Here is a 27,985-nt window from a genome sequence, read left to right as displayed (position 1 = left end):
GTGGTTAGAGACGACAAGTTAGAGAACGGAATAGGTACACAAGTACGAGGTACTGACTCGAGGAAGGGAGGGGCGAGGCTGGCGGATATCAGGGGCGAAGATCCCGGGCTGGGGGGTGAATCAACTCGGCAAATCGCCGGTCCGTCTGCTCTGAACAAGTTCCTCACAACCACACCTGCCTGCCACATTATCAAAAGAATTTCTTTTCGCAGACTGATTACTCGTAAGGCATATCATTTATTTACAACGACCACTACTACTAAGCCAAGTACTGGCACTTCTTATCACCCCACCCCCTTTTTTTCATATTCGCTTTATCCATAAACATTGTCGTCGTCGGCATCCATCCATTTGAGAATCGATCGTCCCGAGTCCGCCAAGTCTCCTAGCTCAAGAAGAACGTCTTGACGGCCCTGGGCTCGATGGTCGCCTCGAACACGGCACCACCAATCTGCGTCTGCCCCATCATGGTCACGTTGTGGTCGTTGTCGGTGAGGTAGGCGGTGGCGGTGGACGCGTTGATGCCGCCCAGGTTGATGGACAGGTGGTAGGGGAAATGGGCCTCGTTGATGACGGGGATCGCGACGGTGCCGTTCGTGTTGACGTAGGCGCTGACGTAGACGTTCTCGGCGCTGCTGGTGGCCCCGACGCGCACGGACCCGGGGCGTGCGAACCGGAAGTATGACGCGAACGCCCATAGCCGCGCCGATACGTAGTAGTTGTCGTAGTCCAGCCGGATCAGCGCGTTGTCGCCCGTCGTGTTCTGCGCGCACCACCAGTGCGTGTAGCCCGACGTGTCCGAGTTCACGAACGCATTGTGCATGTACATCGCCCATTGGAAGCCCTCACTTGAGAAGCAGTCAGTATTACTACCAGTTTGGCTTCCAGGGGAAAGAAACGGGGCAGATTGGTCGACTTACGCAAGCTGTCCGGACACATCCCAGTTGGCGTTCCACGGTCCCGAGCCCTGTGAGAGACTTGTCAGTCTAGATCTTTTGATGGAAAATGTTCTTGGACCTACATCAGCCCACTCCGTCATCAGATTTGGCTTCCCGTTCGAGTTGAACGGCCTCTCGGGATTGCTTTGGTAGTTGTGCCACGTCTGCGTTCATTAGCTTGGCCTTCCGAACCCTAAGCCAGTGGAAACCTACAGCAACGTCGAAGAAATCCTCGCCTCCGGCTTGTTGCAGCTCGTACAGAATGTTCCTTTCCTGTCGAGCACCCGTAGCATCGCAACAGGCAACACTGATGTTGGGAAAGGCTGCCTTTGCGGTCGGATACAGGATCTCCAGGAAGTCTTTTGCTTGGTAGCCGTCCGACTCCATACAGGCGTAGGTGACGGGGTTGAAGTCGGGTTCATTGTAAGCACCGAGCAGTGAGATCTCGATACCCTCCTGCTCATAGAATTTGACGTATTGCACCAGGTAGTCCGCATATGCTTGCCTCCAGTCGCCACTGCAGTTGCTGCTGCCTCTGACGCCACAGATCAGGCCGCCTTCGTCCTCGGTGCCGACCGTCTTCATACAGCCAGGGGCAGACCACGCATCGGCATACACGTAAACGTTAGGGTTGTACTTGAGTGCCGTCTGCGTGAGCTGTAGTTGACACGTATCGTTCTTGTCCCAGACATAGTTGAACGGTCCTGCTGGGGTTGCCGGGCATTCTGGCAGGATGGACGAGACATCCCCGGGGACATGACCTGGAGTCGAGCCGATGTCGTTGCGAACGATCGACAGTCCTCCAATGTTCTCGTCATAGAGGATCTGGGTGACAGCTTCCTGGTTCGCGGGAGACAGCCCCACGGAGCCAAATTGCTGGCAGGCGATTCCAAATGCGCCCGAGCACCCACCCCCGATCATGGTCTGATACTTCTGGAATGCATTGATCGAGATTGCCGCCGAGTACGTGGTGTTTGGCGAATAGGTCCATGCAGACGCGCCAGCGGCGAAGGCAGCGACAATAAGGTTCCTCATTTTTGCTCCTTGAACTTGGCGACGATCATATGGCCAAGTAAGGTCCAATGCAGGTACAGCATATGTACTTTTTGATCTCCCCGCACACATCACCCCAAACGGATCGTCGAGGCCACAGATCGTCTATTATCCGGGGCGTTTTCATCTGTAGCATTTACCCGGCGGCCACTCTCCGACCTGCCACCGTGGCCAGGCAGACTAACCACTTGTTCGACTCCATCTTTCTTGCTCGCATGCATAAAAGTCGCAGAATGATGACGGCGATCGAGGATATAAACCGGAAATCACAGTGTTCTGTGGGTGTAGCTGCCGTATTTCACCTACTCCGCCGTTGGAGCCTTTTAGCCAATTTCTCACAGCCATTAGTCATGTCCTCGGATTCAGACCTTGTGGAGGTCGGTGTAAAAGGAAAGAGAGCGCTGGCAGGGGGGTGGGATGAAATGAAAGCGTAACGAGGACAATGGGTAAAAGGCAGAATTTTGGAAAACGGCCGCATCATTTGCCGACAGGGTCCGAGCTGCCGAAGAAATGGACCACGGTGATCCATGCCACGCACTGTCCCTGCACGACACAAGTAGATCGGTATTCATGACACTGTCCTTCGTAGGTCTGCTTCGACGGTGAAGGAGGACTGACCGCGAGGCTATCACATCCCGAAAGTGTGGCGGGCACCTTGAGTCAAACCGCTCATGGGTGCTAGCAAGAGCCCAGGTCAATGTATCTTCGCTTGGGCATGATAGCTCGCGTTCAGACCATGTCGTCAATGACTTATACCGGCCGGTCAGTCTGGGAGAGGCTCATTTGTTCTCTAAGAGTGCGAGAGATCGACCAAAGTCCTCGCACAGTGTCATTCTGAGCTGAAAAGGCGTGGACGCTGCTCATATATGGCCGGTGGTGAGGAACGGAGACGACTCTCCCGTTCCACAAAAGCTGTCTCCTGCGAAAGATCATATAGTGCGTTCAGGCGGAGGTTAAGAGAGTGGTGTCTTCTTGAGTGGACTCCAGGGCATCTTGACCAGTTTCGACACGTTGGCTGTGTCATTTGGTGGGAGTTCCTCTTGATTGAATTCCTCAATTGTCACTTACAGATAGTTTTTTCCTAGACATGTCCGCCACATACTAAAAGTGATGCCCAAAACCGTGGCGGAGGGGATGGAACCACGTTCTCGACAAGTCGTCCTGTCTTAAAGCTTGCGTGTAGATGTCTCTTGTGTAGTCCAGACTGGTCCGATGTCACAATTATTCGTCGCCCAAAGGCCGGATTGTTAGAATCTGGGGGTGCATTGATGATAAATGCATGGGAGAGTTAGAGGGAGTGTTTCCCTGTCAGTTTGTAGATAGTCCTCTGGGTGGGAACGTCCAGTTTCCATCATCTTGGCAATAACATCTCTCGGTGAAAACGGCTACTTACTTTGATGTGTCATGGGTAAGTGGACTGAAAAAGCCTAGGGACCTTTTCATCGGTACTAGGGTAGTATAGCGTAAGGCTGCACCTAGGTGATGGTGCAAGATCAAGTTCATGGCTGACATTATTCGTTCGTTGACTGAATCGCACTTTTGCACGTTCCGCGGCCGATCTCTCCGACACGGGACACCTCAAGTGTCTTCATATCAAGCAGGAGCCCGCCATCCATCGACCAGCAAACGGAAACGCTGCCATGACCCTCAATTCCTCGATGAGAACCCATCGCCACTACCTCGAATATGTGGGGTAAGGGACGAGAACACGGGGGCATGGAGTAATACGGGGTAATATCTTTTCTCTTCGTCGCACAAAATAGACCCCTCTCGCAGGCCTGACAGCATAAGCGAGATGTGATCTGCTTCCCTCTCACAAGAGATATTCACAATCAGCACCACCGATGACGCAGAAACTCCCCTTGCATTCGAATTGGGGAAATGCCAAACACACCAACCGAATTTCCCCAAACATCTACTTCTGGGATGCCGACAAGCCCCACCATCAGGCTGTGCAGGCGGAGTCGAACACCATCAATTGAGTCTGGACTCCCATGGGAGGCGGCGATAGACTTTGATGAATGTTCAAATATGAGGTTGCAAGACGGGTAGAAATCACTCGGTCCGGGGGCCTTGAGAGGTTGGTCGACAGACAGAGAGTATCTATTCCCCCTGCCACGAGACTTCAACATGGCGGAACGGCACCTTTGGTCGTTTGGTGCGCGGCATCCCGTCCTTGGGATTGCTCTGTTGAGCGCCACAGTCCTCGTTGTAGTCTGGAGGTTGAACGAATATGTCAAGGCGCGAAAATACAAGTTGCCGCCACGGATTCCCGGGATCCCAGTATTCGGCAATACCTTTCAGCTCCCTCCCTTGAAGCAAGGGCTGTGGGGCATGGAAATGGCCAGGAAGTACGGCGAGATGTAAGAAACCGCACTGTTTGATGGAGATTTTTGACAAGGCTGAACTCAGGGGGTCAGGTTCACATGCAGCATTGGCGGTAAGACGTGGGTGTTTCTGAACTCGTCGCGCACTGTCAACGACTTGATGGAGAAGCGGTCGTCCATCTACTCGTCGCGCCAATACATGCCCATGGCGTCAGGTGTGCTCTCGGGCGACAATCGCATTCTGCTGATGCCTTACGGCGAACGATGGCGCATGATCCGTCGCATTATGCACTCGATCCTCAACAAGCAGAACTCCCCTGTCTTTGCGCCCTTCCAGGACATCGAGTCCAAGCACCTCCTCTACGACTTCCTCCACCACCCGGAGCTGTGGTACTCGGCCACCCAGCGCTTCGCCAACTCGGTCATCATGAGCGTAGTCTTCGGCAAACGCATGGAGCTGGAGGACCCCAAGATCCGCGAACTTTTCGAGACGTCCAACGCCATCATCGAGGCCATCCAGCCCTCGGCGAACCTCGTGGATTCGCTGACCTTCCTGGAAAAGCTGCCAAAGCCTCTGCAGTGGTGGCGGCCCAGAGGGGAGGCCATGTTCCAGAAGACTGTCAAGTAAGCTCCCCCAATTCGGCACGCTGTCAGCGCGTTATGTTACTGACCGGGATGTAGCATCTACAGACGGGAGGTAGAGGAATTGCAGCAGAAAATGAAAAACGGGACCGCGAGGGATTGCTTCGCCACCAGGTTTCTCAGGGATCCCGAAACGAAGAGCTACGGGCCGACTCAGACGTACTTCGCCCTGGGATCTCTCATGGAGGCGGGCAGTGACACCTCACGCATGACCATCAGCCAGGTGATGGCGGCCGCGGTCCTCGACAAGCGGTGGGTGGCAACGGCGCGGGAAGCCCTCGACAGGGTCTGTGGCAGGAAGGCTGAGCGTCTTCCGACTTTCGAGGACCGCATCGATCTGCCCTACATCACCGCCACGGTCAAAGAGGCATTTCGATGGCGGCCATTCGCCGAGATTGGCGTGCCGCACATGCTCATCCAGGACGACGAGTACGAAGGCTATAAATTCCCCGCAGGGACACTGTTCACGTGGAATGCGACGGCCATCGCCATGGACCCGCGAGAATATGAGCAGCCTGAACGGTTCTGGCCCGAGAGATTCCTCAACGACGACCTCGACCACGTTTTGAAAGGACATTGGAGCTTTGGACCAGGTACGTGAGCTTCCCCCCACTGACTCTCCCAGGAGAAACCTGTAGTTAAGACGCGAACTCACCTTTGGGACAAACCAGGTCGACGCGTCTGCTCCGGATACAATGTGGGAGAGACGAACGTTTGGATCGTGGTGGCCCGGTTGCTGTACTGTTTCGACTTTGAAGGCGTTCCCGTGAGTTAACCCTGTGACCGTGGTGCCCGTGCTTTGCACTCTGTAGTTTTTCCACTAACAATGCTCTCTACAGGGGAAGCCAATCGACTCGTTTCAGGTCAACTGGGGAGAACATCGATTCGCACCCTTCGACGTCTCGATCAGAGTTCGTAGCCCTGAGCACGCAGCCTTGATCGAAAGGGAGGGAAGAGCTGCTGTGGATACCAAGTACTAAGTGATCTGGCTCCTCGCTTGTGCATGGTGGTGAGTTGGAGTAGCCTAGACTCGGGAACAGTATCTTCCATAGTCCGTATGGTAATACCTCCTTGGGCAACTATGCGGTTAGTGGATATTGTTACCCCACATGTTCCTACTTCCTGTTTGATAACTCAATGTGGACTTCCATTGTGGAGGAACAAAACCCCACCTCCCCAGGCAATGTATTGTATCGTCGTGAAGGGTGGAAGGGTAGCTTTCAGGGGCATACATGTATTGCCGGAAGACAACAACAATATCCCCTGGAATGCACGGACAGTTGGGGTATTGTGACCTGAATCCAAACAATTGATCTCTGACAATCTTGGCCTGGCGTGCTTAAACGGGCCTGGACAAATCGTTCGCCGGACCTTGCTTCGTTTTCCCTCTCTGGTCAATATTCAGTGGGGCTTTTTGGTGTGTTTGCAGCCTCGGTGGTGCCACTTGTGTCCAAGCATCGGAGCAATACAAGTCTGGGCTGGGGAGACATAAGACAGTTGATATATTCCCAGCCACCCCTTCTAGCACCACAGACATCACGACAAACAAGTGGCTGGGACGGTAGTGGTAATAGTCTACAAGAAGTCGAACAATGGGGAAGCAAACACCCGTCAACAAGGTGGGTAGAGTTCACTCCCCCCAGCCAGCAAGGCGTGAATGGTTTCTTCTCCTGACGAGCACTCTTAGGTCATCATCGTTGGTGCTGGCCCTTCGGGGCTGCTGCTAGGGATCCTTCTGGCCAAGCAAGGAGTCACGGTTCAACTCCTCGAGGCAGCTGGCGAACTCGACAAGAATCCCCGAGCGGCTCACTATGCTCCCTCAGCAGTTTACGAATTGAATCGCGCTGGAGTGCTCGACGACGTCAAGGCACAGGGAATCCATCCCGATGCAGTCTGCTGGCGCCACCCCGATGGCACGTTTATCGCGGGTATTCGAAGTCGCTTCGACATAGAATTTCCCATGGTTTGTCTGCCTCTGGATCAACTCGACGTCATCCTTCTTCAGCATTTTCTGGCTCAACCAAGCGCCGAAATCTTGTGGCACCACAAAGTCGTCTCGATCGACCAGGACGATAATGAGGCGAGGGTCCACGTCGAGACGCCGGAAGGAAAGAAGACGTTTGGCGCCGACTACATCGTCGGTTGTGACGGGGCAAACAGCCAGATCAGGCGGTCGCTGTTTGGTGACCTGAACTATCCTGGGGAGACCCTCCAGAAGCAGATCATCGCTACTAATGTGAGTTCTTCTGGCCAGACAAAAAGATAAAAGACTGAGAGTCCTCAGGTATATTACGACTTCCACAAATTCGGGTACTGGGACTCGAATTTCATTATCGATGAGAATGACTGGTATATGGCAGCTCGGATCACTCAAGACGGACTGTGGAGAGTAACGTACGGCGACGTATGGGGGCTGTCGAACGAGGAATACCTGGCAAGGCAGCCCGAACGTTACGAGAAAATCCTGCCAGGAAACCCAAAGCCGGGAGATTACAAGCTCGTCAGCGCCAGCCCGTACAAGCTACACCAACGATGTGCAGACTCTTTTAGAGTGGGAAGATTTTTGCTCGCCGCCGACGCTGCTCATTTGTGCAACCCTTTGTAAGTTCTCCGGCATGGTAAACGGTTCTGGCTGACATACCGGTTGTAGCGGTGGGTTGGGTCTCACCGGCGGTATTGCTGACGTAGGGAGCTTGTTTGATGCTCTCGTAGCGTTGAAAGAGGGAAAGGCAGATGATAGCATTCTGGACAAGTACAGCGAGGTCCGACGCAAGAAATGGGCCGAAATTATTGACCCCATGTCTCGAGCCAATTTCCGACGTGTCTGTCTGGAGGAAGCGGAGTCGGAGAGACAAGAGTTCTGGAACTTCTGCAAGAAGATGGAAGAGGATGAAGAACTGGCGCGCCAGATGGCACAGGTGAGAGAGATGTGTGCTGTATAGGGGTTTAGTATCCGTGCTGACACCTTTTCCAGGGAACAAATGTATTGCGAGAGGATTTTCGAGAGTACTTGACGGCTGGGGCGGCGTAGGCCGGGTCGGTGAGGTGGACTAAGTTGTCGACGATGGTTAGATTCTTGGTCCTTGACGGTTTAGTCTTGGAACCACTGTAGGAAGTCGTGTTCCTGGTACTTTAGCAAATAAGGCAGCCAGGGCGAATTGCGTCGACAACTTCACCTTCCCTTCCCACATAAGAGCTTTATTGCAGTTGTTCTTTTTGCCCTGATTGTACAGATCAAAGCCACGTCGTGGACCCAGTTTGACCAAGAAGGCTCTCTGAACACAGCTACAGATCGAAACTGAAAGTAGTATGTCATTCACCGTCGGTTGGTCTAGGTGATTTATCCTTATTTTGTCCCTGGCTGGATACATCGGGAAAGGAGGGTTCGGTATTAGGTACTCAATGTCGTGGAGATTGGGGGCCGATTCCTAACCTGGGGGAAAGCGCGTATTGGCTGGAAAGGGAATCCGGCGAACATCCCGAGCCGCAGGAATAGCGACGTTGGTCTGGCCATAAAAGCACGTCAAAGTATCTTCGGGCGCCGACGAGGTTGCGTGGGCTGCAGTCGGAGGGGGACAATGTCTGCTGTGTAAACTGATACGGGGAATGAAAACACCATAGCAGATGCGAAGTTGTTTCTATGGTCGAATCACCTTGTCGTCATTGCTTGGCGGAGATAGACTTCCCCCTCAAATCGATCCATCGAGTGGAGTTGCTTGTAAAGAGGTTGCCTGCAACTTCTCATTCGTCCTGCAACACAAATCCTGATCGTGGACATCGTCGAGTTTGTCATTGTTGTTCTCCTCTATATCGTTCTTGGTCTCTAGCAAGCAGCGTTGATGTCTGGGAATTGAGGGCCGCCCTCATTTTCGCCGTGTTGGGCAACTAATCCTACACCGACATCGATGAGAGTGCTATCTCCGTCGAGCTCATCACGACCCGCTTCAATCACGACTTTAGCGACGACGCACCTACCTCATTCTCCCACTCCTCGCACTTGCGTTACCAAACTGTGATAGACTTTCTGAGATTGAAGTTTATCCGCCTTTCCACCGAGTCCTCATTGCAGAACCGGACGGCACATCTATCCGGGCAGCTATAATTCCCAAGCAAGAGCTGGCATACACTCCTTTTTGTGGCGGGATTGGGGAGGATGGCGGACTTTACACTTGTGCCCAGTGGGCATGGCAGCAATTACACTGGCATGCTGACGAGGAGCATCGTCTTCTCGGGAGCTCTTTTCATCTTCCTCGCAGGCATGCGCATCTCAATCCATTGATCATTGGACCGACTGCTGACCATCTGTCTAGCGTCAGGAATGACAATTGCGTCAATTGTCATCCCCGACTGGATAGCATTCGACGGGAGCACAGTGAGTGGATGTCCCTGAGAGATACGGGTTGTGCCTGACGGGTGAATAGAACCACGGAACCTCGATACGCTACAGTTACGGACTGCACCGAAGATGCTCGAATACGAACCTACCTCCTTCAAACGTCTCATACACCACGACCTCCAATTGGCATTGTACACAATTCCCCCGGTATGAAGACTGCCGGGGCGACGATCGATATTTCTGCAGCATGTGGAGGTCAGTGGGCTTTTTAATGTCCTTTGCAGTGGTGCTGGAGGGCATGACACTTGCCGCATTTGCCGTTCTGCTTGTGGGTGGAAAGCAGAAAAGAGAACAAGGTTGGGGCGTCCTCACAATATTGGTAGCATTGGCAGCGTTTGTGCAGGCCATTGGAATGGCGTTGATGGTGAGCAGTGGCCTGCTTCATGGCGCATCCCGCAGCTGACCCCCGCGACAGGCATATTTGTACGAAAACGACGAGCGGTTTTTCTCCGGCTGGTATCTCGACAAGAGTTGGACCATGTGTACAGTTTCATGGAGTTTTGAAGCATTATGTGCGGTTGCCATCACCCTGGCGGCAGTGACGCTGCCAAGCGAAGGAGGATACGAATTGATTCCAGACCATGGCTAATCCGGGTCCAAATCGACTCGAAGACGCCGGATACCGAGTGATGTCTGAAGATATGATTATTACGTACCCTCCCGGTTGGTGAGGCTGGAGCTGGATCTTGCTTTTGGCCGCAAATGTTTTTGATGTTGTGACCTGGGTTTTGCGTCCAGGGGGAATATATACGGATCCCTAGAAGGCTGTTAGGTTACCGGCTGTAATATAGAGAGGGAGAGAGAACAGTGTCTGTTGATGTCATCATGCAAACAATGGTGGTGACGGCGTTTGCCGTCGAAAGAAGGTGGTGGTGGCAGTGTTGCGAGAAGCCGGCCATAGCCCGGCCACCGGAGTTATGAACCCATCATCTTGCGCCGCTTTTGATCCGCTTTTTCGCCGCATGTGATTTTCTGCAAAATCCTAAGCCTAACTAGGCTAGAGTTAGTGGCTTGGTTAAAGCGCCCTTGTCCCCATTCCATCTCCCGTAAAGCTTGCGAGCCAGAGCTTAGTCAAATGTTGGGTAATGCCGCGCCGCATCGCATTGCATCTCGTATCTCGTGCTCGCCTCTCTGGGTAGTAGAAAGTAAAAATTGCCGAACACAGTCAACGCTGAAAGAGGCTCGTGTTCGGTTCGAAACCGTCCTAGCTGATGCTGCTGGGCTGTGTGCCCGTGGAATATCCATCCAATTGACGGGCCAATAATTCATCCGGTACCTGATCCCTGCGTCCCTGCTTGGATCATAGTCCCGCATGCATGTCATGGCGGCTTCACAGATCGCCTTTCCCACGAAAGGAAATAGCTGCACCTTAGTCAACCGTGGGACGTGGCACGGACCTGCTCACCATGCCATGCCAACTGTTGCGAAACATCGAACAAACCCTTTACAGCTGAAGCCAAGCCGGAAAGTCAATAAATACCACAAACCTACTGCTCAGCTCGAGTTGGACCTCCATCCAACATGCTTAAATACCTCTGTCGACCCCAGAGTTTGCTCCCCTGTCAATCAGTCCACGTCTCAAATCGCTTGATCGTGATTCGTTACTACGCTGTCCTCTCTGTCGACACCAGCTGAGAGGCCGACAACATGTCCACCCCAATTCCATCGCCTCCCGGAATTCCAATCTTGGGCAACGTGTTGGACATTGATCCAAACAACGCCAATCAGAGTCTCCGTCACCTGGCGGACAAGTATGGTGAGACCTTGATGCCCCTGCCGCTGATACAGACCGAGTATGTTGCTGATATTCGCGTTAAAGGCCCCATCTTCAAATTGACTGTCTTCGGTTCCGACAGGTATATCATCAGCTCGGTCGAACTGCTCAATGAGATCTGTGATGAAAAACGCTTCTGCAAATCCGTGTCGGGTGCCCTGGAACAAGTACGCAACGGGGTAGGAAATGGTCTTTTCACTGCCTACCATGGCGAGCATGATTGGGAGGTCGCTCATCGCATCCTTGTGCCTGCGTTTGGTCCGATCGGTATTCACGATATGTGTATGGTCTCTCTCCGCACGTGAATTGATGTAGGCCGCTGATGTTTCTAGACGACGAGATGTACGACATCGCCACCCAGTTGGTCGCAAAGTGGGCGCGCGCTGGGCCCGATCAGAAGATCGCAGTCACGGACGATTTCACTCGACTGACCCTGGATTCCATCGCGCTATGTGTCATGGGCAAGCGCTTCAATTCGTTTTACTCAGAAAAACTCCACCCCTTTGTCAATGCAATGGTCGGTTTCTTGGTGGAGTCTGGACGCCGGTCTCAACGCACGAGAATTGGAACCCTTCTCAGCAGATCGAGCGAACGCCAGTACTATGAGGACATCAACACGATGAGAACCGTCGCCAAGGAAATGGTTGACTTCCGCCGAGCCAACCCGGTCGACAAGAAAGACTTGCTCAATGCCATGCTTTTCGGAAAAGACCCAAAGACGGGAGAGAAGATGACGGATGAGAGCATCATCAACAATATCATCACTTTCCTCATCGCTGGACACGAAACGACTTCGGGCCTGCTTTCATTTGTCTTCTACCAGCTTTGCAAGAACCCCGATGCAATGCGCAAGGCTCAGCAGGAGGTTGACAGTGTGGTTGGTAAGGGTCCGGTGACAGTCCAGCACGTCTCGAAGCTGCCCTACATCGAAGCAATCATGAGAGAAACCCTTCGACTCACGCCCACCGCTCCCGGATTCGCTGTTAAATCGTTGGACACCGTCGCTGGGCCCGTGGTCCTCGCTGGAAAATACACCATTCCGGCTGGCCGTCCCATCATTGCTATGCTATCGAAAATCGGACGTGATCCGGTTGTCTATGGTGCGGATGCCGACGAATTCAAGCCTGAGAGAATGTATGGAGAGAACTTTGCAAAACTGCCACCCAACGCTTGGAAGGTAAATTCTAAACCTACCCGACGGAATGGTAAATCCGCTGCTAACTGATTGTCAGCCGTTCGGAAATGGCGCTCGTGGGTGCATTGGGCGCCCTTTTGCCTGGCAAGAAGCGATTCTGGCTATTGCTCTTATTCTTCAGAACTTCAACGTCAGATTGGACGACCCGTCGTATCAACTGCAAATCAGACAGACCTTGACCATCAAGCCAGACAACTTGTTTCTCCGAGCCACTTTACGCGACGACATCGATCCCGTGAAATTGGAGCGGAAGATGTACGCAGGGCTCGAAACTGAAGACGCCCATCACAAGGAACGCAGCGCTCTGGCCAAGAAAGCTGGTGACGCGGGAAAGCCAATGTTGATCCTCTACGGATCCAATTCGGGTACTTGTGAAGGGTTGGCGCAGGGTCTGGCTAACAGTGCAGGGAATCGAGGCTTCAACGCCACCGTGAAATCTCTGGACGCTGCCGTTGACCAGCTCCCCAGCAACCAGCCCGTCATCGTCATTACTGCAAGCTACGAGGGCAATCCTCCCGACAACGCCGTAGGGTTCGTGGAATGGCTCAAGACGGTGGATGCTGGCAAGGTCAAGAATGTCCAATTCGCTGTCTTCGGCTGTGGCCATCGCGACTGGGTTAGCACTTTTCAGAAAATCCCGAAGCTGATTGATTCCGAGTTGGCTGCGAAAGGAGCAAAGCAAATTGCAGAGCGCGGACAATCCGATGTCGCCGAGGGGAAGGTGTTCGACGACTTCGACGAGTGGCAGGACGAGAAGCTCTGGCCTACTCTATCTGTCGACGCTGGAGCTGACGAGATCCCCGGGGCGTTGGACATGGAGATCAGCACCAGCGCTCGCGCATCCCATCTCCGGCATAACGTGCAGGAGGCGTTGGTTTTGGAGAATGAGCTGTTGACCGATCCCTCGATCCCAGAGAAGAGACACACCGAGTTCAAACTCCCGACCAACATGACGTACGAAGCTGGAGACTATCTCGCTCTGCTACCAGTCAACAATGTCCAGACAATCTCGAGAGTCCTCCGCCGATTTGGACTCCCGTGGGATGCATTCATGACACTGGCCAAAGGCGCGCATACCACCATTCCAACGGAAATACCTATTGCGATCTCAGCCGTGCTGGGGGCGTACGTGGAATTGAACAATCCTGCCAGCCGCAAGCACATTGCAACTCTCAGCAAGTACGCCAAAGATGAATCAGTTCGCAAGGAGGTCTCGGAGATCACGGGGCCCTCGTCCGTTTTGGAAATCCTGGAGAAGTATCCGAGCATCGAGCTCCCGTTTGCCGCCTACCTCTCCATGCTCACCCCCATGCGCATCCGCCAGTATTCCATCTCGTCCTCGCCGCTCCACGACCCAACCAAGGTCAGCATCACATACACCGTGGTCGGCGCCGGCACCAGCCACGTTGGCGTTGCGACAAACTACCTCAAATCTCTATCGGCGGGCTCCACGGCGCAGCTGATGATCAAGAAGTCACATCCGAGCTTCCACTTACCGCTGGACACCAAGACGCCGATCATCATGGTCTGCGCCGGCACGGGTCTCGCGCCCTTCTTGGGATTCGTCCAAGAACGCGCCGTCCGCATCGCCGCTGTCGGCGGGAACCGCGACGCGTTCGGCGAAGCGCTCTTGTTCATCGGATGCCGCTTCCACAACAAGGACCGGTTGCACGCCAAGCAGCTCGACGAATGGGCCGAGCAGGGCGCCGTCAAGCTGTTCTACGCCTTCAGCCGCGAGCCCGAGCACTCCGAGGGGTGCAAGTACGTGCAAGACCGACTCTGGCGCGAGCGCGAGACACTCAACAAGCTGTTCAGCGAGGGCGCCAGGGCGTACATCTGCGGCAGCGGTTCCGTGGGCAAGGGCGTCGCGGACGTCGCGGCCAAGATCGCCGTGGAGCGCGCCGAGAAGAGCGGCAAGGCCCTGTCCCATGAAAAGGCACTGAAATGGTGGGAGGATCTGAGGGGTGAGCGCTATGCGGTCGACGTCTTTGACTGAAGTAGTTAGTGGTGGAAGTGTGGAGGTATACTGGACTCGTTGGTGCAGAGTTCGGATTGCGAGGATTTGAAGGTATCAGAGCAAAAATTAGCAGGACTTCGGGAGAGAAAAGCTAATCGAGAGACTGTCTGTTCGGTATGGAGAATGGTTTTGTTACAGATTTTCCTTTCTCTAAAAAATGAAACAAAAAACCCCTTTACAAAACAAGCCGATATGCTTCGTCCTGATACAATAGTGTTGCAGTGTCTACCACAACAAGTGCTGACGCTGCGTAGTGACAGGCCTGTCAGGCAAATGTACCCACATGCTCTTGCCCAGTCTTTTCTTCAATGCCCGTGCCTCCTTCTCAGCTTTCTCCCTCGTCCTGGTCTTCTCTTCTTTCAACAGGACGGTGATTCCCGTGTGTGGGGGTCTCATAATATACATCCGTCCTCGGGCGCGATAGTCTGGTTCTTGACCATAAGGCCCACGGTTGGTCCAGGCCTGGGCCACGTACATGTCGGTTGGATCAGGTGCGACGCCCTTCTTGTACGTCTTCAGTGGTGTCTGGTGAGGGAGGGGCGGTGTCTCGCTTGGGTCGGACTGGAGGAGCTCTGCGTTTTGATTCTCCAGTTCCGCACGACCCAAACCCATGCCCTTGACAACGATGGCCTCGTTCCGGGCTTGGATGAGGTGCTGGCGGACGTCTTGAGCCACTTTCTTGTTGGAAAACCTCATCTGAAGGATCGCTTCGTCGATAGGCTTGCCGGCAATCTGACGGGCAAGTGGCGCCAGCTTCTTCATCGAAGTCTTGAAAAAGTGAGATCGAGACATATGGCTGCGTTCGGTCCTCGCTATGATCATCTCCTTTGACAACCGGCCCCGATGTCTTATTTCTCGGATGACCATCTTCCGTTGCCATCGCAGACGGGCCCCGGGACGCGGGTTCAGAGCCTGTTCCATGTTGGTGGGGTTACGCTTCTCAAAGGCATCTTCGACGAGCAGGCCGGTGGGTTGGAAGGCTTTGCGCTTCAATTCTCGACCAAAGGCGCTGGAAGGAGCGAGACCTCCTTGAGTGGCGTTTGCCTCGTAGTCTTTTCGCTGCTCATTCAACTTGTCTTGAGCTCTTCGCGCTGCGGCCTTCATTCTTTCCACCGGAGTCATTGGTTTCGCATTTGGTTCGATCGCTTTGCTAGGAGCTTGTTTGGCGGACGGCCTCTCTGAATCGGCGGAGGCGCGTCGGAAATTGGAGGAATGAATCGATCTTCTTGACGAGAGATGGAGAGAGGTCGTTCGACGGCACAGCTCGATCAGAGGCGAAGGCTCTGTTCGTGATTGGCAAGCTTCGACGCAGTCAGTCAGTCTGCAAGGAATCGAGGGAAACGGGAAACCTGCTTCTGCAAATATGTCGCAGAGACATATGTTGAGTGTTCATCATGATGGGCTTGAGCATGAGCTTGAGCTCAGAATGAGCTCAGTTGCAGTCTTAGCTGCTTTTTCGTTGCGATTGAACCCAGCCCGCAACCAGTTCTCACAGACGTTCCAGATGGAGGATTGAAAGAAAGTGCTTGGCAAACGGAACAACGTAAACCCTGGACCGAGCACGCCCCCTTTTGGGAAGAGCCTTTCCTCTCTGATTTCTTGAATAACATTAGTGCGCGAGCAATGTATCGTTGAATGTTCTGCCACGTTTGAGATTGTACGCCTCGTGCCAACCATGGTCCTGGACCCTGCCGCATCACCCCTGAATCTCTACAGCTTAACAATGAGTGCCGCTCAAGGAGGAGAAACAGACTACCGTTGGCCTAAGCATGGAGATAGATCATTGCTCATCCCATACGATCTACTACTGTAAAGTGACAGTTGAAAGGGGTCGCCGTGGCTCACATTGGGGTTCTACAAATCTGGCGGCAATTCCCATGGGATTGCGCCCTGCACGAGAAGGAAGACCATAGCTTGATCAAAAGGTGGTCTTACCGAATGAGCAGGATCTTGTGTCTAGGTTGACGAAAAGGCTATTGAAACAGCAGCTTTTGAGCGGAGTCGACATGGGCAACGCACGAACGCTATGGCCATGCAGAATGAACTTTTGGTACAACCCCCGTTGGGTGCCAGGGCGAGCCAGGGTGCTTGTACAGTAATAATGTCTAGCCCATCCGCCCCAGACCGTTACAACTTGGCAGAGGACGTCACCAGCGAACGTTGGGCGCCCGGGAAAAGCCCGGTGTCGGGTACCGGCTCCTGGTCACCCACTGGTGTCCCCGTGGTTGGGCTTTAGTCAGCGTAAGCGATCGTCAGGGCCACCTAAGGACCACCTGGAACTACTAGAAGGGGCGCTAGAGGGCTGGAAGGCCCAAGCCCACGAGCTCCCAGCCCAGGGCAACAAGCCCGGCCTCGACCAGGTGACAAGGCCTACAACCCTCTTTTGTGCAGTGTCTGCCTGTTCGCCCGTGTACCCGGAGCTTTCATCCAGCATCCAGCTCAAGATATTCCTGCTTCCTGCAGTAGCTCTCTGACATTCCGTCATTCTTGAACTTTTTTGCTCTTCCTGCGCCCCATAAACCCTGGAGTAACCCTTGCCCACGGCGTTCCGTATCCTCGTCTACAACAACGCGCATAAAACTCAACCGCCTCGGGTTGATTTCCTGCCCCTCCACACCTATCCTGCGTTACCTTATCTGAGGTCTATCAAGTCCTCGTTGACAGAGGAGCATGGCCTCGTCAGTAGGCCGGGGCATCATCAAGTTGGAAAGAGTTGGAACAGGGCCATTCATTGCATTAAGTTAAAGTTAATCCAGAGAAAATATCGGTGCGACCATGGACATCAATTCACTTCTTTCTCCGTCCGACAATCCTCGCGCCAATTCTCTCACTCCTTCAACTGGCACTCCGAGTCTCACGAATTCGCATTCGGCGTCGACTACCAATTCGCTTTCGCAGTCACAGTCACAGCCGCAGTCGCCACTCAGGCATGTTTCAAGAACGCAGTCCGGGTCCGCAGGCTTGGTGAGCTCGCCGCTAGGTCGCTCTGTTCAACCACCGTCGAGCATTCCTGCCCATGTCAGAAGTCCGGCTCAGCAGACTCCGCACTCGTCGCCGCTCATCAGCCCTGTGCCTGCCGGTACCGCGTCTGCTCATTTGCCTCGGTCTTCGTCCACACCTACCATGGAGACCTTGGCAGACTTCAATTCATCAAAGCCTAATCTGATCAGTCGCGAGTCGACCGATAGCCAAAAATCATCCTCGGGTCTCTTCCCTCACCTCACATCTGCTGGAGCAACCTCAAACCCGCGCGCGTCCATAGACATAAACATGGTTGAGACGCCGCAAGCGGTAATAAGAGCAGACTACACCGATACCACTCTCCCGGTCGAGGCGCAACAAAGACTGGCTGTGCTGGCTGCCCACATTCAAGAAACCCCGTCGTCGTATGAAGCCCACAAGGAAATCATCAAAATCCTGCATCAGGGTTTTGTCGACCACATCTATCCCTCTTCTAGTCCGAACGCTCACGGAGATCCTCGAAAATATGACCTCCTCGCTGACCTTCGGCGAGCCCGTGAGAACCTGGACAAGCTTTTTGCAGTTGGCGAGGAACAGTGGCTGGACTGGCTTCAAGATGAGAGTATCCTTGCACAGACAGCGGACGAGCGAGTGGCTGTCGTGGACAAGTGTAGGCGCGCAGTGACGGAGGAGTACGGTAGCACTCGACTGTGGACGACTTACGGTGATTGGGTCTCGTACTGCCACAAATGGGCCCTCGACTCAACCGGGGACGCCCAGGGCGACGTCGACACCGAACGATTGATTGGCCGCGAGGTCTTCGACTGGAATATTGTCTTGGATACATGGACTGAAGCCGTCGAACGAACAAAGCATGACATGAGCCGTAGTCATGAGGTCTGGAACAAGTACATGACTGTCCGTTTTGGTGACGTCAGTCAAAAATTGTCCTCGAGCGATGCCACTGCTGTTCTTGAATTGTTCGAAACCCGTTTACGCATACCGCATGCTGAATGGCAGCAGACCTTCCAGGCATTCTCAACCTTTGTCTCTGCCAATGTACCAGCAGATCAGTACGAGGAGATCATGGCGTCAAACCTCAGAGACTCTGCCAATGCCAAGAAGATATGGAATGACAGAGATGCATTGGAGATGAATCTGGCGGAGGCCCAAACCGCCGGAGACACTGCTTTTGAATACCAAGCTTTCTCGAAATATATCGAGTGGGAGCGTGCAGAGGAGGACAAGCCACGGACGCAGCGGAAAGGTCGGGGCAAAAAAGCGCAGGAGGTTCGAAACCCGTTCTTCGACATGGTTGACGCTCTTTACGAACGTGCGGAACTTCGCTTCCCCTCGGTGCCTGCAATCTGGGAAGAACATATCGACTATCTGATCGAGAAGTCGAAGCCGGGTTTGCGGGATGTCTTGGCTCGAGCCACGAAACACTGTCCGTGGTCTGGGTCGCTGTGGAAACAGTACATGTTGACCTCCGAACTTGCAGAAGAACCATTCGATGAAACCGAGAAGATCAAGCACAAGGCCACCAGCACTGGGCTTCTGGACGCCGCAGGCATCGAGGAGGCCCTGGTCGTTCACGATGCGTGGTGTGGCTATCTCTTGCGGCGGACCAGACGCCCTGATGCTATTGAAGAGGATGCCGATGTTGCGGAAATGGGAATTCGGTCGTCTATCGAGGCCGTGCATAGCCTGGCTTCGAAGTTGGGAATTGGAAGCGCATTTGATCCTTCATTCCGGCTACAGCGAAAATACGTCGAATACCTCAAGTCCCAGCGCCGACTCGACAATGCAGGTGCACAGTTCAACGACGCTGTGGCTGACTACGGCAAGTATTACAAGTTCTGGCTGCGCTACTATGAGTTTGAAATGCAGAAATCCATGCAAATTGCCTTGCTCCAACGACCAGGACCCGACCGACTGGACACGCTCTCCTCCTCCCCTTTCGCGGTGGGAGTTCTGAAACAAGGGCTCCAGCATCCCGGCCTGGACTACCCAGAGCCACTCGTGGAAGCACTGTTGAATCACTGCGAGGACTATGAGGATGCAGATGAACTGCAAAGCGCCGTCAGTCTGGTACGGAAAGTTCAGAAAGAGCTCACAGCAAAGCGGCAACGAGAAGTCCTTCACGCAGCCGAGGTCGCCGCGCAAAGGGAACAGGCCGAAGAGGGAGTTGCTCATCGGACACAGGAGGTCGCCAATGGTCTCCACATCGGGAAGCGCAAGCGAGACGAAGAGGTGGAGGAAGAAGAGGCCAAGAAAAGACAACGGAACGAAGAGCCTGTGGAACCGTCGGTTGAACCGGATCGACCTCCCCCCGAAGACTTGAAACGCGATCGCGAACACGCCAGCGTGCTTGTGCAGAACATCCCACCTAATGTCAGCGAAACCAAGATCCGGCAGTATTTCAGCAGCTGTGGAACCGTCAAGCAGGTGAAACTCTTACAAGACGAGGAGAACAGTGTCATTGTGGAGTTTGAAGATGCCGATGCGGCTTCTTTCGCCCTCTCCCGAGATGGACGTGAGTTTGAAGGCGCGGAGCTTTCTGTTATCCTCAACACGGGATCGACGCTGTTTGTCACGAATTACCCTGCCGCCGCCGATGAATCGTATATCCGTAACCTGTTCCGTTCGTACGGTGAGATCGTCAACGTCCGCTTTCCTTCTCTTCAACGCAATAAGAAGCGGAGGTTTTGCTACGTCGAGTTCAAGCGACCTTCGGACGCGCAGGCTGCGACCGAGCTGGACGACAAAGACATTGATGGGTTGAAATTAGTCGCCAAAATCTCGAATCCGATAGTACGACAGCCGAGAAAGGAGCGGGGCAACGACGGGCGTACGGTCTTCATTGGTCAGCTACAGTTCAAGGCCACCGTCGAGGACGTTGAAAAGCTCGTTTCCAAATATGGGACTGTCGAGCAGCTCCGACTTCCCAAGGATCAGAAAAACGCCTCTAGAAACCGGGGTATTGCTTTTGTGACGTTTGCTCGTCCAGAGGAAGCACAGGCAGCTCTGGCCATGCATGGCGAGGAGTTCCAGGGCCGGAAACTCACCGTCAATGTCACATCTGACCGGGACGGCCGGTCCGCCAAGAGCATCAACGGACGATCGAAATCTCCGTCTCTGCAGCCGGACGCTACCTCCGACACCGCGAGTGTACCAAAGACTGTGGATCCAGACACGAGAGAGGACCGTCGTGAGCGGACTGTTGTCATTTGTGATGTCCCCGACATTGTGAACGAAAGCCGCATCAAGTCTGTGGCGGAGAAGATTGGTCCTGTGCGCAAAGTCACCCTGAAGACCAATCATTCGGGCGCTTTCATTGAGTTTCAGAATATCCCAGATGCTGGGCGAGCGATGATGGAGCTCGACAACCTGGAAATCACTCCGGGCCGCCACATTCGCGTCACCACGGAGAAGGACATGCTGCAGCAAAAGCCGGAACACAAGACAGAACAGTTTGCTCGACGCCCTGCTCCAAACGCTGCTAAGCCTACCAGTGGCCCGATCAAACGCCCTGCACAGCCAGGTGTTCGGAAGAAGGGAGGACATTTGGGCCAGAGGTCAATCGCTTTACACGCCGCGAATGAGAAGGAGAGCTCGAGTGCAGCAGACACAGAGAAAGAAAGCGGAAAGAAGACTAATGATGACTTCCGAAACATGATCAACCAGAGCTAGAGGGCCATTGTAGTGGGTGAAGGATGAGAGCTGCATGCCTGCTTTCTTTCCACCTTGGACATTTTGTGTGACCTGTATTATAGAAGATAGCTGGGGCCAGCTCACTAATGGGGGTGGTGTGTGTTTGTGTACGACCGGAGAGTGGTCTCGATTGGAGCTAACTGCCAGATGAGAAAAGATCTGCGTTTGTCTTGTACAGAGAAATAGCCCTGCTGGAGCAACGAATGATTGATTTCCGGCTGAACCATTGAATGGAGTGATTCAGTCCCCTGATGTTCCCTGTGGTTATTGTATAGACCAAATGACTGGGTGTGACTCTGTGTGCGCGTGGAAGCCTCATCATGTGCCCATTGCAGCCTCTGATTGGCTTGCACGGGCTTTGCTTGATCTTTCATCCATAACCTTGAACCAACAACGACTAATAAGTTAATTGATTAATTAATTATTTGATTATTTGTATCCTGTCGGCCCATTTCCGGTTCTTTCTCTTCTTTCATAACCAACACGAATTGTTGTTGTTGTTCAAGACTCGGGGCGTGAAGCCGTGTTCGTTCGTAAAAAGCCACGATGAGTCCGTCTGCCCGCCTGCGGCTCCTCGCCGCCCACAACTGGTCGACGTTTCGCCGACAGCCCTGGAACGAGATCTCGGGTTCGCTGGGTGACCTGGGCACGTTCCTCCCCATCGTCATTGCCTTGACCGAAGGCCGCCAGATCGCCCTGACGACCACCCTCATCTTTTCGGGCGTGTACAACATCCTGACCGGTGCCTGCTTCGGGATCCCGCTGCCGGTGCAGCCGATGAAGGCGATCGCCGCCGTCGCGATCCTCAAGTCCCTGACCGCGGGCCAGACGGCAGCGGCCGGCATCTTCGTCTCCAGCTGCATCCTGCTCTTCAGCGTTACAGGTCTTCTGTCGTGGTTCACACGGGTGATCCCCATCCCCGTGGTCAAGGGAATCCAGGTCGGGGCTGGGTTGAGCTTGATCATCGCAGCAGGCACCAAGGCACTCTCGTCCCTGTCGTGGACGACGCCGTCCTGGGCAGACAATTATCTATGGATGACACTGGCCTTCCTCGCTCTCTTCGCCATCAATCTGCGCCCACGGACGCCGTACGCCCTGATCCTGTTCCTCGTCGGGGTGGCGTTTGCAATGATCCAAATAACAGCCGACGACAGGCACCGCCTCCCAGGATTCCACATGTGGCGTCCATACACCCATGCACCGTCGGCAAGGGAGTGGAAGACTGGGATCCTCGACGCGGGCATCGGCCAACTACCGCTCACGACGCTCAACTCCATCATCGCCGTCACCCACCTCGCCACTGATCTCCTCCCGGACGTTGAAACCCCTACGGTCACGGCCATCGGCGTCAGTGTGGCCGGCATGAATCTCTTCGGATGCTGGTTCGGGGCCATGCCGGTGTGCCATGGTTCGGGGGGGTTGGCGGCACAATATCGATTTGGTGCTCGCTCAGGGGCCAGTATCATCTTTCTCGGCCTCCTGAAGCTGCTCCTGGGCATCCTTTTCGGCGAGAGTCTTACAGATGTTCTACATCGATTCCCTCTGGCATTCCTGTCGGTCATGATCATCGCGGCCGGACTGGAATTGGCCAGTGTTGGGGAGAGTCTGAACACGCCCCGCGCGCGAGACCTAAGCAAGGAAGGGTCCGGAGCGAGACGCATTGATATCACGGACGAAGAAAAGAAGCAGAGATGGACTGTCATGTTGGTGACGGCTGGCCTGCTTATTGCGTTCAAAAACGACGCCATCGGCTTCTCCGCCGGCATGTGCTGCCATTGGAGCTTTCAACTGTCCAGCTATCTAACGCAACGAGCTGCAACAAAGAGAAGAAGAAGACACGTTGGAACGCCCGATGATGCAGAAGAGCGTGTGAGCCTCCTTTCATGAAGTTTCGGGGAGGGGAGGTGTTACCACGGTATCTCACCGCCCGCCCTCGAAAACGTCCCTGTCACTCCATCGGGCCCTTCAGCAACCAACTCGGCCACCCTCACAGCTCCCAACTTCGGATGCATTTCCTCACTCCCCAGCTCTGCACCGTTCAACCCCGTCGCGCGGTAACCCGGACACACGCTGTTGACCTTCCACTGGGGGTACAGCTTGGCATAGTACACAGCAATGGCGTTTTCGGCGGATTTGCTCGTGTTGTACCAGGGCCCCTTGTACATGATGCCGACGTCCAGCGTGGTCTTCAGGGAGCCCAAGGTGGAGGACACGAAGATGACTTTGGGCAACCTGGACAGTTCGAGGAGCGGCGCCATTTTGTCGGTGATGACGGCGGTGGAGGTGGCGTTGACGCTCATGCAGAGGTCGTATTTCTGCCGCAGGGTGGCGTCCGGGGGCAGCGTTTGGGCGGCCGTCCCGGCGTTGTTGACCAGAATGTCCAGTCGGCCAAAATGCTGCTGGATGGCAAGGAAGCAGTGTTCGATGGACTCGTCGTCGGTGATGTCAAGTTGGATTGGGTTGACGTTGATGGGAGCGCCCATGCTCGCCACCGCCTCTTCACCCTTGTGGGTGTCGCGACAGCCCATCAATACGTGGTTGTTGGGGCTGTCGCCGGCGAGTCTCTTGACAATCTCGTAGCCGATGCCTGTATTGCCGCCGCTGACGAGGATGATGGTCTTGGTCTGTGCGACGACGCTGGAGGGGCGGGTCTGGAGGTGTGGTCGGGACATTGTTGGGGGGGGAGAGAGAGAGTCGAGGGAAAAAGGAGGGGCAGCAGATGGGATTGAGTAGATGGTTTTTTGTTTATTTTTGTTTTGTTTTGTGTTGTGTCAAGTCAACTTCAATTTGAAAGAGACCCAGTTCTCTTCGAAGATAAAATCCTATCTGGAAGAACCACGACGATAATACCGAGCAGAAGCGGTGTTGTTGTCGATTGACCCTGAAATTAATATATAAGAAAGAGTGTGAAGATCGGATCGATACGTCACCGGAGGCGGGCTGCAGCAGAGAGAAAGTCGGGTATTCTCTACCCCGGCTACCCCGGTAAGGACATACGGTACAGTATTCCGTCATGTACAGTACAGTACATATCCAGTACCGGCAAATGATGAGCTATGTATATACTGTATATCTGTACGGAGTAGAAGGTGGGTTTTGGTAAGCATTATGAAGCCCACTATGGCTGCTAGGGGACTTCGTTTCGGTCTGCAACCGATACGGAGGCGACAACTTTATCTCCGAACGACCAAGACCTTCCCGACGCGGTATTTACTTGATTTGATTTGTACTTATTACTTGACTTTGACTCGATGGAGCAAGCAGCATTGGGAGTCGAGGGGTCGGACTGACACTCTGGGGCGTGGTCTGTCTGTCGTTGGTGGTCCGAAATAATCGAAACCGTCTCCTTTCTGTCTTTGAATCTGGCTGGCTAGCTAGGTACACAAGGATACGCGAAAGTCAAGTAGAGGGGAGGAGGTGTATACGGTAGGGAGGTAGGTAGGTAGGCTAAGAAGTGGGAAGGGATCAAAGGCAGGAAGGGAGGCGCCGCAGGAGTCGTAAGAGATGGGATTACTCGCCGCAGTACTCCTAGTATTGGGTGCAACTACTCTCTCTCACTAGGTAGTACTCTCATACCCATTACTCTATCACTCATTCATTCAATTATTCTCTCGTTCTCACATGCGGCCTCGACTCGACTCACTTGGCTCTTCAGACCTCAATCGGTCGAAAAGGCTGGCTGTGTCGGCCGATAGCTAGGCATATTTATTGCGTATCTATGCGTGTGCTGACAGACAGACACACACATATTCACGGGGATGTATGTGGTGCAGCGCGGAGACGGAGATAGTGACGACGAAAAGAAAAGAATCGACCAGATCAGAGGATAGGTGAATGAAGTCTATCATTCTCTCTGTCCCTCTGCCCTCTCTTTCCTGCCTCCCTCCCTCCCTCCGTGACTACGATTTCCCGTCCAGCTTCGTAAATGCCTCCGGTCCCCCGGGAATTTGCAACCAATTCTTCTCGTCGTAATGCTCCTGGCCCTCGATAAGGTGGAACGTGTAGATGATGCGGCCCTTCTGGCTCGTGTTCTTCTCGCTCTTGTGCAGGATGTTGCCGTGGATGAGCACCAGGCTGCCGGCCTCGACCTCCCCCAGCACGTACTGCTCCTCCTCGTTCCCGGGGCGGTCGGCGGCGTCGTGCTCAAAGTTCCGCGGCCAGCGTGCTGCGTCCTCGTCCGGCACGCTCTCAAACGTCGTGCCGGCCGACCCGTCGACCGCCCGGCGCACAAAGCGGTCGCGGATGGGTGCCCGCCGGTGGCTGCCCGGCGCGAAGCTCAGACACCCGTTCTCCACCGTGGCGTCCTCCAGCGCGATCCAGAAGCCCACGGCCGACGGGCGGTACGTGTACAGGAACGAGCTGTCCTGGTGCGGCGGCACCGCGCCCCCGATCTCGGGCTGCTTGCAGATAACCATGCTCTGCAGCAGGCGCGGGTCGCGGTAGCCCAGGTCGCGGGCGACGGCGGCGTTGCGGCGCCCGACCTCGCCCACATGCGACACGGCCGCGAACTCGGGCACCCGGCCGTGCAGGTTGTGTCCGATCTTGTTGATGGCGCGCTCCTTGGGCTTGGTCAGCGCGCCCGTGGCCGGGTCGAACGCGTCCTCCTCGAAGAAGAACCGCACCTGGTCGCCCGACGTCAGGAAGTAGTCGTCGCCCACGTGTTTCTTGGCCGTCGGCTTGCCCGCCGCGTCCGTCCCCGTCGTGAACCGCGTCATCGGGTGATCCTCCAGCGGGAACTCGCTCAGTAGCTGCTGCGTCTTGGCGAGGAGCGTCTGGCACGTCTCGCGCGAGAGGTACGACGGAATGATGAGGTAGCCGTCGCGCTGGAACGAGGCGACCTGTTTGGACGTGAGGCCGACGGGGGGGATGGTTTCTGAGGGCGGGTCTGGAGAGATTCTCGAGGGCGCCATCTTTAATTTTCCTGTTATAGGTGAGCCTGAGTAGTAGAGCTGTATGTATGTATACCTGAGGGGTGTTCAGAATGTACAGATCTGTTGTGAAGGTGGCAGTACTGGTGCAGAGTGTGTAGATAATGTGATTTCACAGGCGGAGAACAGCGCGGGGAATGAATTCAATCTGACGCCCTCGCGCCGCCACTATTACATATGTATTGGTGCCACTATGTGAGCCTCACTAGCCCACTGATGTAGAAGGTAGATAGATACCTACCCAATACACCGTACTGCAGCCCTTTCACGGCTTGTCCTTGCGCCTCCTCATGACAATGGGCAATTCTACCTCAATCCAACCACGCTTTCAAGAGCTTGGGCAGAAAGTCCTTGACCAGATCGCTATTTTCGAGCAACTCGGTGAACTTCACGTCGCCTGCGATCTTTTTGATGTGGCAGACCAGGTAGTCCGAGACCAAGTTACGCAACCGGTCAATCTCCTGCTCGTGAGGTGGGGTGTTGTCATAGGTGTATTTCAGCAATTCGACCACGTCGCCGACCCGCTGTCGATGCAGTTTGAACCATGAGAGCGTGAGCCGAAGCTTTTGTAGGACAAGGTCCTGGAGGGGCTCGATGCTGTACTGGTCGGCGAAGGCGTACAGTTTGGCGTGACAGAGAAAGACGGGCGTGTAATCCTGGCAATGGTCCTCGTTGACTTGCGGCTTCCATGCTGCCTTCTCCGCTATGTGTGCCTTGCACTTAAAAGAGTCCCATACTTGTTCTGCCTTTGGTTTCCCCCTGTCAACGGCGGGTGGAGGAGAAAAACTTTCATCCTCGGGCCACACGATAGAGCGCACCTTGCTCTTTTTCTTCTTGCGACTCTGCCCGAGGCCATTGAAATCCCACTGAGATGAGATTGGCTCAGATATTTCTAGCCCAAATTCCCTGGGCTCTGCGGCTTGAGGGACATCATATTCGATTGGATATGAATCAACGGCTGCAACTGGTACTTCATGATCCGCGGGACCGGTTGGATTATCGACAACAATGTCTGACTCGGACAGCACGATATCTGGCTCAGCAACCGTATAGTCACCTGTGTAGGCAAACTGGATGACGCGAATGAAGGTTTCCTCATCTGTGTCCTCAAACACTGCGAATCCTTCCTTTGCTTCAATCATATCACCATTGAGTAACTTGTCCATGGCAATGGACAGCTGTGAAGCGAGTCTGGAATGCATGTAGAAGGCTCTGCGTGCGGGACCGACGAGGAACTTGAAAGGCTTGGAATCGGCAAAGCTATCCAGCATCAGCGATCCATCATCTCCGACAGAGATCAGACTCGTGGAGAACCTACCTGTAGTCGGGGATAGACATGACTGCGGCGTGATGTAGATCAAGACACTGACGGACAAGACAGAAGGAAGAGGGTAGTCACTGGAAAGCTCACCGATTAAACCACGATAGAAGCACGTTGGGTACGCAGGCAGCATGGTAGCTTGATAGGTACCATCACGCGGCCGGCAGGCTGCATGTAAGGACGAATGAGTTGAAGCATGCCAGTGACAGGACGTGGAGTGAGTGACGTGCGTCACTGAGCCAACTCCATGGGGGATGGCCTATCTTTTGAGGCATGCGATCATTTGCCAGCCTTACTGCAGCGCATCAAATGGTGAGGGGGCTGCATGTCCTTTGCGATGGGTGAGGTCGGCGACATTGAGGTTGAATACGTGTCAAGATGGCACCCTGTAATAATTCACAGGAACCGACAGTAGCTTTTGACTATTAAGTCCCGGGACGAGGCCAGGTATATGTTGTACCTAAACAATTCAGGGCAGCCCCGAACCCCGCCATTCCCCCCCACCAGCTCAAACCCTGGAACCCTAACGCGTGCCTATCGCAGGTAGAACGCCGCCCCTCTCCTTCCCCTTCCCCCCCCCCCCCCGTGCGGCGCTTGGTGCTCACCACTGATCTCGCCATCTGTGCCTATCCACCAACCACTTCGTCACTTGCCCTCCACTAGCAGCCGATCCGTTGAGGCCGCCTTTCCAGGGCTCGACTCCCGTAATTTAGCCTCAC

At 54.4% G+C, this 27,985-nt stretch overlaps 11 protein-coding genes across 11 annotated transcripts; 6 read left to right on the top strand and 5 right to left on the bottom strand.

Moving 5' to 3' along the window:
- Positions 1-385: 385 nt before the first annotated feature.
- Positions 386-1,973, bottom strand: AYL99_01620 (hypothetical protein; the record flags this gene model as incomplete). The annotated part of the gene is made up of 4 exons (XM_018833136.1): positions 386-848; positions 921-967; positions 1,022-1,102; positions 1,152-1,973. 4 exons carry the CDS (start codon positions 1,971-1,973, stop codon positions 386-388), a joined length of 1,413 nt encoding a protein of 470 aa, XP_018699015.1.
- Positions 1,974-4,121: 2,148 nt separating this feature from the next.
- AYL99_01619 (hypothetical protein) lies at positions 4,122-5,940 on the top strand (the record flags this gene model as incomplete). Its single annotated transcript, XM_018833135.1, has 5 exons — positions 4,122-4,354; positions 4,412-4,942; positions 5,000-5,553; positions 5,632-5,726; positions 5,800-5,940. The coding sequence occupies 5 exons, from the start codon at positions 4,122-4,124 to the stop codon at positions 5,938-5,940; spliced, it is 1,554 nt and encodes a 517-aa protein (XP_018699014.1).
- A 612-nt stretch (positions 5,941-6,552) lies between these two features.
- On the top strand, positions 6,553-7,991 carry AYL99_01618 (hypothetical protein; the record flags this gene model as incomplete). The annotated part of the gene is made up of 5 exons (XM_018833134.1): positions 6,553-6,579; positions 6,648-7,196; positions 7,245-7,561; positions 7,611-7,878; positions 7,935-7,991. 5 exons carry the CDS (start codon positions 6,553-6,555, stop codon positions 7,989-7,991), a joined length of 1,218 nt encoding a protein of 405 aa, XP_018699013.1.
- Positions 7,992-9,567: 1,576 nt separating this feature from the next.
- AYL99_01617 (hypothetical protein) lies at positions 9,568-9,945 on the top strand (the record flags this gene model as incomplete). Its single annotated transcript, XM_018833133.1, has 2 exons — positions 9,568-9,720; positions 9,772-9,945. 2 exons carry the CDS (start codon positions 9,568-9,570, stop codon positions 9,943-9,945), a joined length of 327 nt encoding a protein of 108 aa, XP_018699012.1.
- Positions 9,946-11,003: 1,058 nt separating this feature from the next.
- AYL99_01616 (hypothetical protein) lies at positions 11,004-14,321 on the top strand (the record flags this gene model as incomplete). Its single annotated transcript, XM_018833132.1, has 3 exons — positions 11,004-11,412; positions 11,463-12,307; positions 12,363-14,321. 3 exons carry the CDS (start codon positions 11,004-11,006, stop codon positions 14,319-14,321), a joined length of 3,213 nt encoding a protein of 1,070 aa, XP_018699011.1.
- Positions 14,322-14,567: 246 nt separating this feature from the next.
- AYL99_01615 (hypothetical protein) lies at positions 14,568-15,446 on the bottom strand (the record flags this gene model as incomplete). Its single annotated transcript, XM_018833131.1, has 1 exon — positions 14,568-15,446. One exon carries the CDS (start codon positions 15,444-15,446, stop codon positions 14,568-14,570), a length of 879 nt encoding a protein of 292 aa, XP_018699010.1.
- Positions 15,447-17,117: 1,671 nt separating this feature from the next.
- On the top strand, positions 17,118-20,996 carry AYL99_01614 (hypothetical protein; the record flags this gene model as incomplete). The annotated part of the gene is made up of 1 exon (XM_018833130.1): positions 17,118-20,996. One exon carries the CDS (start codon positions 17,118-17,120, stop codon positions 20,994-20,996), a length of 3,879 nt encoding a protein of 1,292 aa, XP_018699009.1.
- Positions 20,997-21,563: 567 nt separating this feature from the next.
- On the top strand, positions 21,564-22,904 carry AYL99_01613 (hypothetical protein; the record flags this gene model as incomplete). Its single annotated transcript, XM_018833129.1, has 1 exon — positions 21,564-22,904. The coding sequence occupies one exon, from the start codon at positions 21,564-21,566 to the stop codon at positions 22,902-22,904; it is 1,341 nt and encodes a 446-aa protein (XP_018699008.1).
- A 20-nt stretch (positions 22,905-22,924) lies between these two features.
- On the bottom strand, positions 22,925-23,689 carry AYL99_01612 (hypothetical protein; the record flags this gene model as incomplete). The annotated part of the gene is made up of 1 exon (XM_018833128.1): positions 22,925-23,689. The coding sequence occupies one exon, from the start codon at positions 23,687-23,689 to the stop codon at positions 22,925-22,927; it is 765 nt and encodes a 254-aa protein (XP_018699007.1).
- A 1,227-nt stretch (positions 23,690-24,916) lies between these two features.
- On the bottom strand, positions 24,917-25,927 carry AYL99_01611 (hypothetical protein; the record flags this gene model as incomplete). The annotated part of the gene is made up of 1 exon (XM_018833127.1): positions 24,917-25,927. The coding sequence occupies one exon, from the start codon at positions 25,925-25,927 to the stop codon at positions 24,917-24,919; it is 1,011 nt and encodes a 336-aa protein (XP_018699006.1).
- Positions 25,928-26,256: 329 nt separating this feature from the next.
- AYL99_01610 (hypothetical protein) lies at positions 26,257-27,283 on the bottom strand (the record flags this gene model as incomplete). The annotated part of the gene is made up of 2 exons (XM_018833126.1): positions 26,257-27,205; positions 27,264-27,283. 2 exons carry the CDS (start codon positions 27,281-27,283, stop codon positions 26,257-26,259), a joined length of 969 nt encoding a protein of 322 aa, XP_018699005.1.
- Between the last annotated feature and the right edge of the window lie 702 nt (positions 27,284-27,985).

Source organism: Fonsecaea erecta, assembly GCF_001651985.1.
Source record: "Fonsecaea erecta strain CBS 125763 chromosome Unknown Scaff1, whole genome shotgun sequence".
Taxonomy (NCBI): domain Eukaryota; kingdom Fungi; phylum Ascomycota; class Eurotiomycetes; order Chaetothyriales; family Herpotrichiellaceae; genus Fonsecaea; species Fonsecaea erecta.
This window is presented reverse-complemented; position numbering and strand designations above follow the sequence as displayed.